The 16,098-nt window shown below is 39.3% G+C and overlaps 1 protein-coding gene across 25 annotated transcripts in view; it reads right to left on the bottom strand.

Moving 5' to 3' along the window:
- The window catches only part of LOC129755407 (gamma-aminobutyric acid receptor subunit alpha-4), a 706,839-nt gene that overhangs the window by 8,677 nt on the left and 682,064 nt on the right, over positions 1–16,098 (bottom strand). For 16 of the 25 annotated variants that reach the window (XM_055751878.1, XM_055751872.1, XM_055751879.1 and 13 more), the window contains one exon: positions 13,267–13,377. In XM_055751878.1, the coding sequence (XP_055607853.1) occupies positions 13,267–13,377 (111 nt within the window). The remainder of the gene's footprint in view (positions 1–13,266; positions 13,378–16,098) is intronic. The other 9 variants (XM_055751892.1, XM_055751889.1, XM_055751886.1 and 6 more) reach the window with 1 other exon arrangement.

A 16,098-nucleotide genomic window follows, 5' to 3' on the forward strand; every position in this document is an offset into this window, starting at 1 on the left:
ATCACACACCACCCACCCATCGCTAATTACCACCTACCAAACCTCACCACCGATCGCGCTGTACCACTCACCCACCCAACCTCACCACCCATCGCACACCTCCACACATCCATCTCACACCGCCCAGCCGTTACATGCCACCCACCCATCGCACACCACCACCCACCCATCGCACACCACCACCCACCCATCGCACACCACCACCCACCCAACGCACACCACCACCCACCAAACGCACACCACCACCCACCCATCGCACACCACCACCCACCCAACGCACACCACCACCTACCCATCCATACCGCCCACTCAACGCACACGACTTCCAAAACTTTGAAAAGATCAAGAACAACTCTCTGAAAATTTTTGGTCCTGAAAAGGACCGTTTATAATTCTTTGATGGAACGAAAACATAGTTAATATTTTTTTTTTTTTTTTTTTTTTTTCAAGGGAGTTTAACTGCCAGGGTCATTCTTCCCTATTCCTCTTGTTTCAAACTATTGTATTTTTTTTTTTTTTTTTTTTTTTTTTTTTTTTTTTTTTTTTTTTTTTTTTTTAACATACACATAGAAAGGGAAGTGATAGTAAAAAGAGATAGGGAAAAATTTGCGGTTTCATAGTCCTTATAAGTTTGCTAAGTTTCTTATAAGTTTGCTAGTTTGTTTCACTGTGAGATTTTAGAAAGGAAAGAGAAAGATAGCGACAAACATGTAGGGGACAAGATTGGGTGCAGTGGACAGACGACCAGGGAGTTTGTCTTTTTACAGTTGGTTTATCAGTTTTGTAGTTTTTAGGAAGTCAATCAGTTTGGCTTCTTCGGTGGGACAATTAGACAATACTTGTCGGAGACTGTCGCTCAGTTGGCAGGCGGTTCTTTGTTGGGAGTAGGTTAGACAATCGGTTAGAATGTGTCGGACAGCACGAAGGGCACTCTGGTGGATCCTCTTTATCAAGAAGGTAGGAGTGGGTCAACCTGGTGTGACCAATCCGAAGTCGAGTGATGGCGGTTCTTTCTCGGGGGTTGATACGGTCAGTCCACTTTAGGGGACTGTTTTTAACTTCGCGCAGCTTGGCTTGTCGGTTGGAGTACCAGTTTCTTTCCCAGGCTTGAGCCAGCTGAGTTTTAATGTAGTGGTATGCGTCTTGTTGTGGAATGGGTATTTCAGGGGGTATCATATTAGTACCAAGGGATGCCAGGCGGTCTGCCGCCTCATTGCCGGGGATACCCACATGTCCAGGTATCCAAACGAGGGTGGCTTTCTTGGTTAGGGCTATCTCGGAGATTGATGAAATCCGTGGATGTTTAATATTGCCGGCAGAGACGGCTCTCAGGACGCTTGCAGAGTCGGAGAAGACTGTTGGGGGGTTGGAATGGGTGGGGAAATTTTGAAGGGAGTTGAGGAGTGCAAAAGCTTCGGAACTGAATACGGAGCACACGGTGGGCAAGGCAATGCTTCTATTGTCAATGGAGTCGTAGATACCGCAGCCAACTTTGCCATCGGCGGTTTTAGAGCCGTCGGTGTAAATGTGTGGAACCGAGGAGTACTTCTTTTCAACAAGGTTGCGAAAGTGGGGAAGCACTATTGCAGGGTGTTGACCGGCTTTTATTATAGTTAATATAACGCTTGCTCCGGAATCCTAGGTAAAATCAACATTTTAAGTTAGCGATTGCAATGTGATCTGAAGGGAAATGAAAACATGATACTGATTCCAACGAGACGCATGAGGCGAAACAGTTCGAGAACTTTTGCACTGAGTCAAGCGTTTAGATCAAAGCAGTCATTGAAAGCTATTCTCGCAAGCGTTTGATACAAAGCTCGTGTGTTGATAACATTATTTGCATAACTGCCGGGCGCAATCATTTCGACGACATCGGCTTTGTTTCTGCTTATACTTATATTTAATTCGCCTTTCGTTATGCAGTTGAGCAAGCTGCATTCTATCTATAAGGGTATATACGGACGATAGTATTGACGAAAAATTGGCCTCAGCCATAACCTCAAATTTTGATTTGCTGGCGGCCTTACCAGTGATGCTAGGTGCGTTACTTAAATCAGTATTTGCTTGTTTTAAACTAATTATAATATTTCTGAATTGATTAATTTTTTTAACTATCAACAGCTAAACGTTTGAATTCATTACCAATCCATAAATGGATGAAGATGAGCTATCTTTTTCTAATGAATGTTCAAGGTGAATGAAAAACATCTGAAATATATTTTCATGTACTGCTCGTGTAGATTCAAAAAGAGTTGTTTCTAACTTCTAAACGAATGCAAAATCGTTCACTGTTACAAACAAGCTTATGTGAAAGCCCCGTCTTTGTTTAATTTGAAAATAATCGTCTGCATGCTCTGACTATTTTAAACAAATCCACATAATTCGCTTCTTCGCTTAAGTGTGCGATACAGTAAGTTGTTCTTTCGTTGAGATAAATGATGCGTTTAATTTCACATTCGAATATAAATCTACGGGAAAGTTGCAAATTCTCAGTACTCATGAAAAGGTTTTTCAATAACAACAACTTTTAATTGCATAATCATCGTTTTCTAAATATCAATGCACTTGGCAGCCCTGAACACCCAAAAAAATCAAAACACGAACATCTGTGTATCACTTTTCCACAGGGCGAATTTGTCGATTTTAGTACCGGAAAATCGCGTTTATCGTACGCCCTTCTCAAAAATCGATTCTGTTCTCCCATGGTTTGAGGTTAGGGCTGAGGCCTTCTGTTAAATTGGTGTTCGTGTAGAACTGTCAATATATCCTAATATGGGTCGTTTTAGACCATTTATAGGTATTAAAACGACAATTTAGGGAAGACTGATTTTTCTTGAAGATCATTTCCTTTAAAAAAAATCGACATACTTTATTCTAGAATGCTAATTTAAGACGAAAAACACATTGACAAAGGACAGGCTGTCGTAATTCTACGTGAACTTATCGGTCGTTTCTTATATACAACCTCTGTAGCTTTTTTTTTAATTGTCAGAACTTTGATACCTTTATTGATAAAATAATGACGTTTTAGATAAAGTTGCTGAAATTGGTACAATCTTAAAAAATTATTCTCAGACATTAAAGCTCTGAAATGGATATTTAAAAAGTGTGCAGAATTAAGTTGATGTTGTCATTGGTGTATTAAGCGTTCCTTGGCGCTCTTTCACAAATCATGACTGAAAATTTATGCCTTTCAAATCAATATGAATATGAACAAAGCACACAGTCACTAAAAATTAAAGGCGGTTTCCAGCTTTCATTCGTATGTGACTGAAAGCCGGGCTAGTATTCGTTCGATTAGAATAGACTGACAGCAAGATGGCTTTATGTGAGCTTGAAAGCCGAAAAGCTTCATTGTGAAAGGAATAAGTGTTACGCGACTTTGAGCTTGTGTTGCGTTCGGCTTTCAATGATTAAGACAAATATTTGTCACACATGCTTCCTAGTGAATTTTGGTGGCCTTCTTTCAGCCAAACTGCTGATAAAAATTCAAACCACGATATTTTTCAGCGTATTTTCAGCAAGAATGTGTGTTGGGTATAGTCAAAACCTATCAGATCACAAGCAACATAAACTGAAGAGCGAACAGCCACTAAGCTAAGGTTGCCAGATTGCGGTTTAGCCGGGCTTGCCCTGACATTTAGTACAAAATTTGGGTACAATCCGGACCAGTTGCCCGGATTTCATCGAAAACGGTCTTGATTTTACCGGATTTATTTACAATATTTAGCAAATCAAACAAAAATAAAACAATAAACGCCTCCAAAACAAAATTTTCTGAACAAATTTTTTTTTTAAAAATCATGAATCCTTTCTTGGAAGCCTAAATTGGGATTCGAAATCCTTTAATGAATTTTGATGAAAATAAAGTTATTTCTATTTTTTCTTGATTTATGTTGAGTAATTTCTAGGTTTTGAGATAATTTGCCCGGATTTATGGTCATCACTTTTGAAGTTAAATGCCTGGATTTTGCCAGGTTTATATAAAAACTTGCCCGGTTTATGCGGCCCCGATACGTTCTGAAAAAATTCTGGCAACCTTACACTAAGCGAACCGATGCTCAAAACTCACCACAACTCGAACCGTGGTTTTTTTCTAATCATGCCGTGATTGTTTTTTGAACCACGGTTCTTTGGGTTCGTGAGAATAAAAGAGCAGCTTTCTGCTGTTTTCCACTCTTCAGTTTATCCCAGTAAGCGCGTCCTCTCAAAAATCGACAGAGCATACAAAAATTGAGAGTTGAGTCACCAAACTTAATTTCGGCGACACTCCAAGAACGCAAATATTCTCTTTCGGTTTGTCCTGCCGAGATACCTAGTGGCAACGAATACGAATGCGTACATGCGAAATCAGTTGGAATCGTACACTTGTACGGTGCAGTCGTAGCAGTCGACTTCTCAAGCGGGCCATAGACTACACAAATTAGCCTGTACAAATTCGATGATTCCGCGTCGATTGTTTGATCTATGCTCGCCCACACACTATACAAACATATTTCACGCGAACACAAATGATTGCTGGCGAAAACAGCAACAGCAACAAAAAAAACCATCTCCACCCCGGCTGGGAGAATGTTTTGTACAAAATATTTCGATCCCGACCGATTTTACTCCAACCGTTTGGGCGCTCATTCAAGCAGTGCCATACACTATACAAATCGTGCTCACAGCGACAAAATTTCATCGAATTTCATCGCATTTGTACAAATGTTGTGTAGTCTGTGGCCCGCTTCAGGCAGGCATACACGCGTCTCGCTCGAAGGGAAACATACAAACACGATTCGAACTGTTTTCGTGTGTTTCTCTGGAGGGCGTGTCTTAGATTATTTCGTGGCACTCACTCAAGGCACGCGTATGGTGTGTTCCTCTCTGCTGATTAGATGATGCAAAATCGCAAAGGAGACCGTTACGATCCCTCTGTCGATTTGATTTACCTCTCTACCGATTCATGTGCAGGGGGGATGCAGGGACCGAAAACAGCACGAACACAGTAAGTGCAACACAATTTGATGACACGGCACATCTGAAATGAAACTGTGCTGTGTCTGTGTTGATGTACTTTTGTTGCGTGTCGGTCGCAACACAGCACAGTTGGGTGGGATGAATCATCCACGAGGATGAAAATCCCGGAACAAAGAAAACAAACAACACAGCACAGTACTGGGTGCGACACAAAATCCGACACAGTTGACGACACAGTGTTTTCGTGGGCCGGTCCCGAATCGATTATCATTGTTGCTCCTGCCAGCTAGCTTCCAATTCGTTGCCTTCCGGCCAGCAGCCGAACTGATAGATTTTATAATTTCGCTTTTAAGCTTCTTCCTAAACACAATGTGAGTGAAGAGCATCGCCATTTAAAGTACGGAGAAATGCTGTCCAGTTAAACGCGACGGGTGAAAAATAGCCTTGCTCGTAACAACACTGTGTTGCGTGCTTAGCACAACTGTGTTATTCTCGACACGACACAACTGGAAACTTTGTCGTGTTGATTTGATGCAACATAACACAATTGAAGTGCTGTGCCAAAGCGAAGTGTAGCACACAGAAATTTATGTGTCAGCACTCCAGGATTTGTTTGGATAGTGTTAAAATCCCAGACAAATAAACAAACCAGGATTTGTGTTACACGATCTGTACTGTGTTGTGTTTGTGTTTTTTGTCGGTCCCTGCTGGAATGTTGCTTGTTTAGTGAGAGAGCAACTTATTTGAACCAGCTCTTTTGGAAAGAAAGAACGAACCGTGGCTCGCAAAAACTACGGTTCTTTCGATTCTCCCTGATCTTGCATTTTGCGGAGGTTTTCCAACCAGTGTTGTGTTGAGCGGCGTGTCACGGCTTATTTTCGAACCATGGTTCTTTTTTAAAGAGCCACGGTTCGTTCGTAATTTTTGAAGAGCCGGTTCAAATGAGCGGCTCTTGAGCTCTCGCACATTACTAGCATTCATTCTTTCAACGTCACGCTAAGCAGCGTGTCAAGCTTACGCCGTTCGTGGATGTGTTGCACGCGCTATGATATTTTTGGCATTTAATTTTTTTCATTTTTTGTTTTGATGATAGTCGTTTTAACATCTTTATGTCATTCGAGACCCAACAAACATTTAAAACTTATATCGCATGAACAACAAAATTATTCAAGGTAATATACCAGATTGTATTAAACTTACCAAAATAGCATATAGCATATAGCGTTCCCAAGAAACACGAAAGTTCTATCAGAAACTCAACGCATCCCGCAAAGGCTTCGTGCCGCAAGCCGAAATGTGCCGGGATAAGGACGGGGGTATCCTGACGGACAATCGTGAGGTGATCAAAAGGTGGAAGCAGCACTTCGATGAACACCTGAACGGCGCACATGCAGGAGATCAAGACGGTGGGGGAAGGTACATCGCCGGCGTAGCCAACGACGAAGAGGAGCCACTCCCAACGATGAGTGAAGTTAAGGAAGCCATTCGCCAGCTGAATAGAAACAAGTCGGCTGGGAAGGATGGCATCGCAGCTGAACTCATCAAAATGGGCCCGGACAGGTTGGCCGATTGCCTACACCGGTTGATAGTCCGGATCTGGGACATAGAACAGCTACCGGAGGAGTGGAAGGAGGGGGTAAAATGCCCCATCTACAAGAAGGGCGACAAATTGGACTGTGAGAACTACCGAGCGATTACTGTCCTCAATGCCGCCTACAAAGTGTTGTCCCGAATCCTACTCCGCCGCCTAACGCCACAAGCAAACAGATTCGTGGGAAGTCATCTGGCCGGCTTCATGGAGGGGCGACACTATCAACCGTGACGAGCTAAGGAAAATCATGGACGAGAACGGCTTTTCCGGGAAGCTGATCAGACTGATCAAGGCGACGATGGATGGAACGTAGTGCTGTGTATTTCGGGTGAATAGTCGAGTTCATTCGAATCGCGCAGGGAGCTTCGACAAGGTGATGGTCTATTCTGCATGACGTTCAACATGGCGCTAAAAGGTGTTATTCGACGAGCGGTGGGCAAAATGAATGGCACGATTTACAACAGATCCAATCAACTTATCTGCTTTGCTGATGACATTGATATAGTCGGCAGATCATCTGCGGCGGTGGAAGAGATCTACCGCAAACTGAAACTCGAAGCAGGAAGGATTGGGTTGATGATTAATACGTCCAAGACGAAGTACGTGCTGGCCTGCGGATCGGAACCGACCGAACCCGCTTTTCCAGCAATAACAAGGTCACAGTCGACGGCGTCGAGCTGGAGATAGTCGAAGACTTTGTCTATATCGGCTCACTGGTGACGGCAGACAATGACACCAGCCGTGAGATCCGGCGGCGAATTATCAGCGGAAGTTGTGCCTACTATGGACTCCACAAGCAACTGCGGTCGAGAAGACTTAGCCCTCGCACGAAGTGTAACCTGTATGGATATTGCTCGAGGAGGGCCTGCGTACACTCGGAGTATTCGAGTGACGAGTAACCATCTTTGGCGGCGTACAGGAGAACGGAGTGTGAAGGCGAAGGATGAACCATGAGCTCGCGCGACTCTACGGCGAACCCAGTATCCAGAAGGTGGTGAAAGCTGGCCGGATACGCTGGGCGGGACATACGAGAATGCCGGACGACTGTCCTGCGAAACAGCTGTTCGCTACGAATCAGGTAGGAACAAGACGAGCGGGGGCGCAACGAGCGAGGTGGTTAGACGAAGTGGAGCGTGATCTGGCGAACGTGGGGTGCCTGAGGAATTGGAGAACGGTTGCCATGGACCGAGTGAATTTTAGGAATTATGTTCGTCAAGTTATGTCGTGAGACGGAATACTATGTTAAGAGAAATTAGATGCTAGCCATTATATCCTTGAAAGATGTGCGCTTTAATGTTAAATAGAATTTAGAGCTCTTCAAAGAAACATGAAGTTTCACTGAGATCCTATATGTGTGTGTTCGTTTTTAAAAACGGTTTCTTATTCGCTGTCGCAAAATTACGATGGGTAATGGGGGCCGAGTGATTCGATTGCAATCGAAAACTTATAAAAAAAAAATTCTGATTAGTTTGGATCATTTTTCTGATTTTATTTCAACATTTTTTTGATGAACTTATGATTTATGATACAAGCACTGACAGGAAGCGTTAAAACAAAGAAACACGTTGGGAAAATCACTATGTTCGTCTTTCAATATGGAGGAGTGGGCCAATAATACATTTCACTTCGTGATTTTAAAATGAAATATCTCAAAAAATAATTTGAATTGAAAAATTTGTGATACAAAATGAATTTATTTAAGTGTAAGTTTATTTTTGGCCTCTAAAACATGCATTTATGAATAAGGATGGATCATAGGGATAATACGGAAGCTGGTGCACTTCCCCTACATAAAAAGGAGTCGAGAATTTCAGCGTGCGTCTTAAAAAAACACAACATCGAAGATCCCTAAGAGATTTCAGAAAAATTCTTAAGAAAAGAAAAAAAAATCAGGACATAGTTATATTTATTTCCCAATACCAAAAATGCCGATTTTGGGATGAAGTGAAACTGGTATTCGGTATTGTGAAAATAGTTAGGTTTCGGTATTAACGGTATTAGAATCTTGATTTTTTTTTATTAGACTTTTGACCGTAGATATCTAACATTCATACTGCATCATATCACTTCCATCTGTACCGTTGAGCCGTCAACACGTACGCCGGAGCATCATATCGTTGCTGTGTACCTGCAGGAACATTTTTACATTATTTATTTTTTCCTTACCTGTTTTTCAATCAGCACTTTTCAATGCTAAAATTATTTTTATTTTCTTTTATTCATATTTTTCTCTTTTCATTCCAGCATGGGGAAGTCATCGGCTGGCTCATGGGCCGGAAGAAACGGATTGCCGAACCTAATTCAGGTCCATCGCCCAAAAAAAGTTGAAATTTCCAATTCATTCGATGTCCTTCATAACATCGGTGATGAGGAAATATTCATATTTAATTCTGATAAGAGTACTAAGAAACCTTCTTCTTCTTATACTCTTAAAAACGAAAAGGTTCCACCAATTACGGTCACGATTCCTGACTTCAATGCCTTTCGGAAAGAAATCGTCACTTCCGTCAAGGATGCGAAGATTTCTTTTCAGATCGGTCGAAGGGGAACTGCTCGTATTTTGGCGGAATCTTTTAATGATTTTCAAAAAATTTTAAATTATTTGAATAATAAAAAACACCAATTTTTTACTTACGATACTAGAAGTGATCGTCTTTTCAAAGTTGTACTTCGTGGTCTCACCGGCGATCAGACACCGGATGAGATCACAACTGAATTAAATTCTTTGTTAGGTTTTTCTCCGACTCAAGTAATTCAAATGAGGAAAAGAACCAACACGAATAATATCAGTAGTGTTGGTTTTGCTCCTGAGCTTTATTTGATCCATTTTAAAAAGGATCAAGTTAATAATTTGCAAATTCTTGAAAAGGCTCGTCTTATGTTTCATTGTCGAGTCAAATTCGAACCTTTTCGAAAATCTTCAACCAATTTCCTTCAAAATATTACGCAATGTCGTCGTTGTCAAGCTTTTTGTCACGGCACTAAAAATTGTAGAATGAATGCCAGATGCATGCTTTGCGGCTCATTCGATCATGAAAAATCTAAATGCCTTTTTGGTGGTGATAGGCCACAAACAGAATTTTTCAAGTGTGCAAATTGCGCAGGTAATCATTCCTCGAATTCGCTAGACTGTCCCATCAGGGCAAAAATTATTGGTTCTAGGAAAAATCCCGAAGTTTCCAGGAAAGTTTCTTCTCCTCCTTCCTCTTTTTCGTCTACACACGTCAGACCGGCAAACAACCTGCCTGTTCGCAGTCAGCCTCGGCCTACATTGGAATCACGGCTGGGTAATACCCGAAGTGATTTTAATGTTACCTGTGCTGAATCTGCGCCCCAGACTCGTTGTTTATCGTTCTCTGAGGTCGTTGAAAATGGGTTTCCCTCTTCAGGCTTAACTAATAAAAATGGGAAAAATCCAAGTCTCAACGTTCATGCGAAGGCTTGGGAAAATCCCCGAAATTCAAATACTTGTTCTTCTCCTTCATTTTCTGATCCTAACAATTTTGTTGATTTGGGTGAGATTACTGAGGAAAAAAATTAAAATTCTTGCATCAAAATCTAATGGAAATGATGCAACTTATGTTGAAAGCAAATTCAATGTTTGAAGCTTTCCAAACTTCTTTTAATTATGCTAACAAAATTATTATGACTTTAAGATTCCCTCATGGATCCAAATAGATGTTTAAATATTATGAATTGGAACGCTAGATCTTTGCTGGCTAACCAAGATGAGTTCTTTTTATTTTTGAAAACCCAAAACATACATATTGCTGCCATCACTGAAACTTTTTTAAAGCCGGACAATAACTTGAAAAGCAATGCTTTCTTTAAAATTTTACGAAATGATCGACTTGATCGACAAGGTGGGGGTGTAGCTATTGTCATCAATAGTCGTCTCAAATTTAGACTTCTTCCTTCTTTCAATACAAAAGTCTTAGAAACAATTGGAATGGAATTAGAAACTTCTATGGGGAAAATTATAATTATTGCCGCATATTTGCCTTTTCAATGTAGCGGTGAACAGAAAAATTTTTTGAAGGGAGATTTACAAAAACTCACCAGAAACAAATCTAAATTTTTCATTATTGTTGACTTTAATGCAAAACACCGATCTTGGAATAATATTTCATCAAATTCAAATGGGAATATTTTATTTAATAACTGCTCTGCAGGTTATTATACTGTTGAATATCCTAATGGGCATACTTGTTTCTCTTCGATTAGAAATCCTTCCACAATTAATTTGGTTCTAACGGATTTAGGCGAGCATTGTAGTCAATTAGTTACTCATGCGGACCTCGATTCAGACCACCTTCCAGTAACTTTTTCTTTATCCCAAAGTTCCATTGAAAACCCTTTAAAATCAACTTTTAACTTTCAAAAAGCTGACTGGGAGCGATATAGTAATTTTATTGAACGTAATTTGGATGTAAACATTCCACTGAATTCAATTGAAGATATTGATTTGGCTGTAGAAAATTTGACAACTTCAATAGTCAATGCTAAAGCCGCTTCAATACCCAAAGTTAAACATAAATTTAATCAACCTTTAATTGATGATGATCTTCAGTTTTTGATACGACTGAAAAACATACGTCGACGCCAATATCAACGTACTAGGGATCCTTATTTGAAATTTATTTATTGCGACCTTCAAAAAGAGATCAAACGTAGTTTAAATTTCATCCGTAATGAAAATTTTGCTAAAGCAGTAGAGGACATAAAACCCTACTCAAAGCCGTTTTGGAAATTAACTAAAATTCTGAAAAAGCCCCAGAAGCCAATTCCTACTTTGAAAGATGGGGATAAACTTCTTTTAACTAACGCAGAAAAAGCTAAAAAATTAGCCCACCAGTTTGAGTCTGCTCATGATTTTAATTTAAACGTTGTTAGTCCAATTGATGCTCAAATTTCCCTTGAATTTATGTATTTGAAAGTTCCTGTGAGACAAATATTGATGAACTTAAATTGATTTTCAAAAAATTTAAAAATATGAAAGCTCCGGGGGAAGGTGGGATTTTCTATATTCTTATTAAAAAGTTGCCTGAAAGCACTTTACATTTTTTAGTTAAAATCTTCAATGAATGTTTTCACTTGGCTTATTTTCCCAATAAATGGAAAAATGCCAAAGTAACTCCAATTTTGAAACCTGGAAAAAGTGCTTCAGAGCCTTCAAGTTTTCGACCAATTAGTTTGCTTCCTTCTTTAAGTAAACTATTTGAGAGAGTTATTTCGAATAGAATGATGATTCACATTAATCAGAATTCTATTTTCCCTGATGAACAATTTGGTTTTCGTCATGGACATTCTACTACACATCAACTTTTGAGTGTAACTAATATGATTAACGCTAACAAATCTGAAGGTTATTCAACTGGTGTTGCTCTTCTTGATATTGAAAAAGCATTTGACAGTGTTTGGCACAAAGGTTTAGTAGCTAAATTAGCTCGATTTGATTTTCTTGTATACCTCACTAAAATTATTCAAAATTATTTGACTAGCCGAACTTTGCAAGTAAGCTATCAAAATTCATGCTCTGAAAGGATACCCATTAGAGCTGGTGTCCCTCAGGGTAGTATACTTGGGCCGATTTTATACAATATTTTTACTTCTGATCTTCCTGATGTACCAGAAGGAAAAGGTAGAAGATTATTTGCTGATGATACTTTGCTTTCAGCCAAAGGTCGAAATTTACGGGTGGTACGCAGTAGATTGCAACAAAATTTAAATTCCTTTTTGAATTACTTAAAAATATGGAAAATTTCTCCTAGCGCTTCCAAAACTCAACTTTTTTTTATTTCCCCATAAGCCAAGAGCTAAATTTTTAAAACCTAATGAAAATCATTCCATAACTTTTAATGGGGTTTCATTAGAATGGTCTGATCACGTGAAGTACTTGGGACTCACACTTGATCGGAATCTTACTTTTAAAAATCACATTGAAGATATTCAATCAAAATGTAATAAATACACTAAATCTCTTTATTCTCTCATCAACAGGAAATCCAGGTTGTGTCAGCGAAATAAGATGCTAATCTACAAACAGGTGTTTCGACCAGCGATAATGTATGCAGTTCTGATTTGGTCTAGCTGCTGCGCGACGAGGAAAAAAGCCATCCAGAGGATTCAGAACAAGGTTCTGAAAATGATTTTGCGGCTTCCACCTTGGCACAGCACCGAAGATCTTCATCGGATTGCGGGCATGGAATCTATCGAAGAGATGACCAACAAAATCATCTCCAACTTCAGAGGCAAATCGATGCAGTCTTCCATCGCAGAGATTCGTTCTCTTTATAATTAGTTTTATTTTAGGATAGTGTTTAGTTTTAAGTTTAAAATATTTTTGCCATTACAGGATGTTCTCCTACATTAAATACTGGATTGCGCTCAGCAAGTTTAAAGCTTATAAATAAATTTTTATTATCTAGTTAACTATAGGGCTCTGAACAGCTCATTATTGAGCTGAACACCTAATTTAATGTAATAATGTAATATAAATGTAATGATGAATTGATACAAATAAAGATATATTTAAAAAAAATACTGCATCATATTTATAGTTGAAATATTATTCACTATAATCAGAATGCATGTTAGAGTAAAAGATTGGAATAACTCATATCCTTTATAATTGGATTGTAAATATGATGATCCAAATATAGAAGATTTTAGTTACTACCTAGCATTATTTCCCTGAATTTTTCCGTACTCACCTCGGTAGCACAGCCATTGTTTGCTGAGTGCGTGCATGGGCTGGTTCCTCCCGCACAGCTGGTACAGGCCACGATCTCGTTCGGTCCGCCGGATTCCCGTTTCTTCACACCCTACCGAGAGGGAATTTAGTTAGTACATGTTCTTCAGGTGGGATGTCAACTGCGCTTCATACACGTTCCATTGGTTGATCTAACACTTGACTGTTGTTTGACAAACGGTTGAAACGTGTATGGTCAGCGTACCAAAAAAAACGAAAAAAAAAAACGATAAACAGTAGACAATATCAATTTCCATGCCAAGCAGAACATCGTCGAGAGCCAAAATTTCCATCGATTCGAGCAATCGCTGGACTTATGCTGGAAATAATAGATTTCCGCCATTATCATGAAACCCAACCAAGGATGACCGCACTTGCCATAAATCATTCGCCGGAGTCAGAGCTTTGTGTTCAATCAAAACCCATTTGCATAAATTTCCGGCTCCGGCTAGCCAAATGCTGCGAGTGTAGTCGAGTTATTGTTCCTTATCTTGTGCGTCTGCGAAATTAATGATATCTTTCCATGTTTGGCTTTGGGAAGGATACAAAAAAATAAACAAGTGAAGAGAAATTCTTGTTTCCCCCTACTTCGACTTCCTGTTGAGGCAGGTTGGTACAAGTAAAGTGGTAGTTTTCATCTATCCGGTGCTCGAAATATTTTAATTTAGATAAATTCTAGCCCTTACAGCAGGAATGATAAATGACTCGAGCTGAGAACTGTTGACTTTATTTCTGCCCTCTGGAATGTAACCGAGGCCAATGGCATTCGTAGAAACCATGTTACACTTTTTTTTGTCAGTTCCATCCAATACGAGTTTCAGTGTCGTATAAAGATTGAAACTAAGTATTTCACAAATTTTGAATAGATCAGACTAGTTCCATTTATCCATTTTTCTTTTTTCGTTTAGTAGAGTCAATACAGAAAACGATGTAGTGGACAATTTCATATGTTCCATAGACTAGGAACAGAAAATCTTATTTTTATAAAAATAACTGTTATGAAAAGTTGTAAGAAAAGCCTGTGATTACAGATTTCATCTCCATTAGTAGAGTGTCTGAGAACGTTTAAGCATGTAGTGGTTTTGTACGTTTTCAATCTTCTTGAATACTAAAGAAGTGTGAAAATTCTCTTCAAGTCTTTTGACCGATTGCATGCAAGTATTTTTTTTTGTAGGATACACTGATAGAAAACGGTCTCTCTAGTAGAACCGTGTCTAGTAGGATAAATGTGAAGCAAAGAAGGGTTCAGTGGCAAGAAAGTGCTATCACTAGTTGCATTAAATCATGACAGAATGCTTTGGCACCGGACGGGTTCACACATTTCTCTACTCTTTGCTAGAAACCGGGGTAGAGGGTTTTATTTTAGTATACACAGCTAGGTATAGAGCTTTATATATTAGTAGACACCAAAAATAAGAAAAAAAAACCCGGGACTAGTTCCACGGACACGAAGAACATCATTCGCTAAAGGAGGGGTGTGTGCATTATGCGCTCTTCTAACAAGAGCTTATGGTTCTTGTTTTAAATGTACATAAGTAGATGAATATTTAAAGGTTCGGTTGAAAGGGATTCTACAAGTGGCGTACAAATGGACTGGCAAAATGGACGATGCGATGCGATGTTCAAAATGTTTGAGCTCCCATCATGATGCAGCTGCAGATTGGCTGCCTGGAGGGGAAGGAAGAAAAATCCATGAACGGTTTTCCATCCAGAAGGCACAATCTGATTGCAACGGATCGCTATACCGACTAGCTAGCTAGGGCATGATTGAATTTCTGGAAGCATTCCATCTCTCGTGACTGCCCTCCCGGTTGAAAGCACTCAATGATGGGCATCAGTTGGAAAGGTGATAATTGAGTTGGCATTTCAGACCTTTATTCTCGAATGGAAAGAACATTCTGTTGCTTCGTGAAAAGAATGATTGACTGATTTAAATTTGATTCATTTTTATCAATTGTTCACTGTGTCTCTTGTGAATCTTCAAAATTACTTTGCTCTGATTGTAAATATTTCAAAGATAAAATGCAATCTTCGATGAAGATCAAATTCAAAATAGATTAGGCTTGATAGCGACCGTTATCCAAACATATGGGAAAGTTGTGCTTAAATGACGACTTTCTCAGATTCTCAGATATAATATCAGTATTGAGTAAAAACACTGAAACAGTGGTTTTCAAATCAACTATAAACAGTTTGCTTTCAAATCTTATTGAAAAAAAAATTGAAATTAGATTGTTTGCTTTGGAAAATCCAACAAAAGTTCAAAAGAAAAATAAATAATGAAATTTACGCAAAAATTCAAAGAAATTTCATTTTCGCCTTTATTTTTTTCCAGCACATCTTCTTTTATGTAAAACTGGAGCCATGTGCGAACACGAATTACTCTCACCGAGTTTATCCGATTTGCATGCAGCGAAACGATAATTTCGGGAATGTTTTTGTGGAATTTGATAATCAATTATTAGTTTTTATTAGTATCAAATAAAAATCACCCAATTTCCATTTTTTTTTAAAGCAATCAAGGCTTACTGATGCTTATCCATCTTTTAGTGTTTTCGTTTATTAGCAGTGGCAAACTAGTTATCCAATAGTTTTGTCTGTCGATGTCAATGTGTTCGTTTAATAATTCAGTGGTCCACCTATTTTGCTCGAGGTTTGCAACCCGTAGAAGTTGTCAGTGTTGGGGGTAAGCATAAGGGTGAGCATAGCAACCATGTAATTGCATCGTCCCGGGTGATGATTTTGTTTGTTTATTCTGAAAAAGTTTTGCCCCGCGCCAGTGAAGAAAAAAAAA

Source organism: Uranotaenia lowii, chromosome 3 (genome assembly GCF_029784155.1).
Source record: "Uranotaenia lowii strain MFRU-FL chromosome 3, ASM2978415v1, whole genome shotgun sequence".
NCBI lineage: Eukaryota > Metazoa > Arthropoda > Insecta > Diptera > Culicidae > Uranotaenia > Uranotaenia lowii.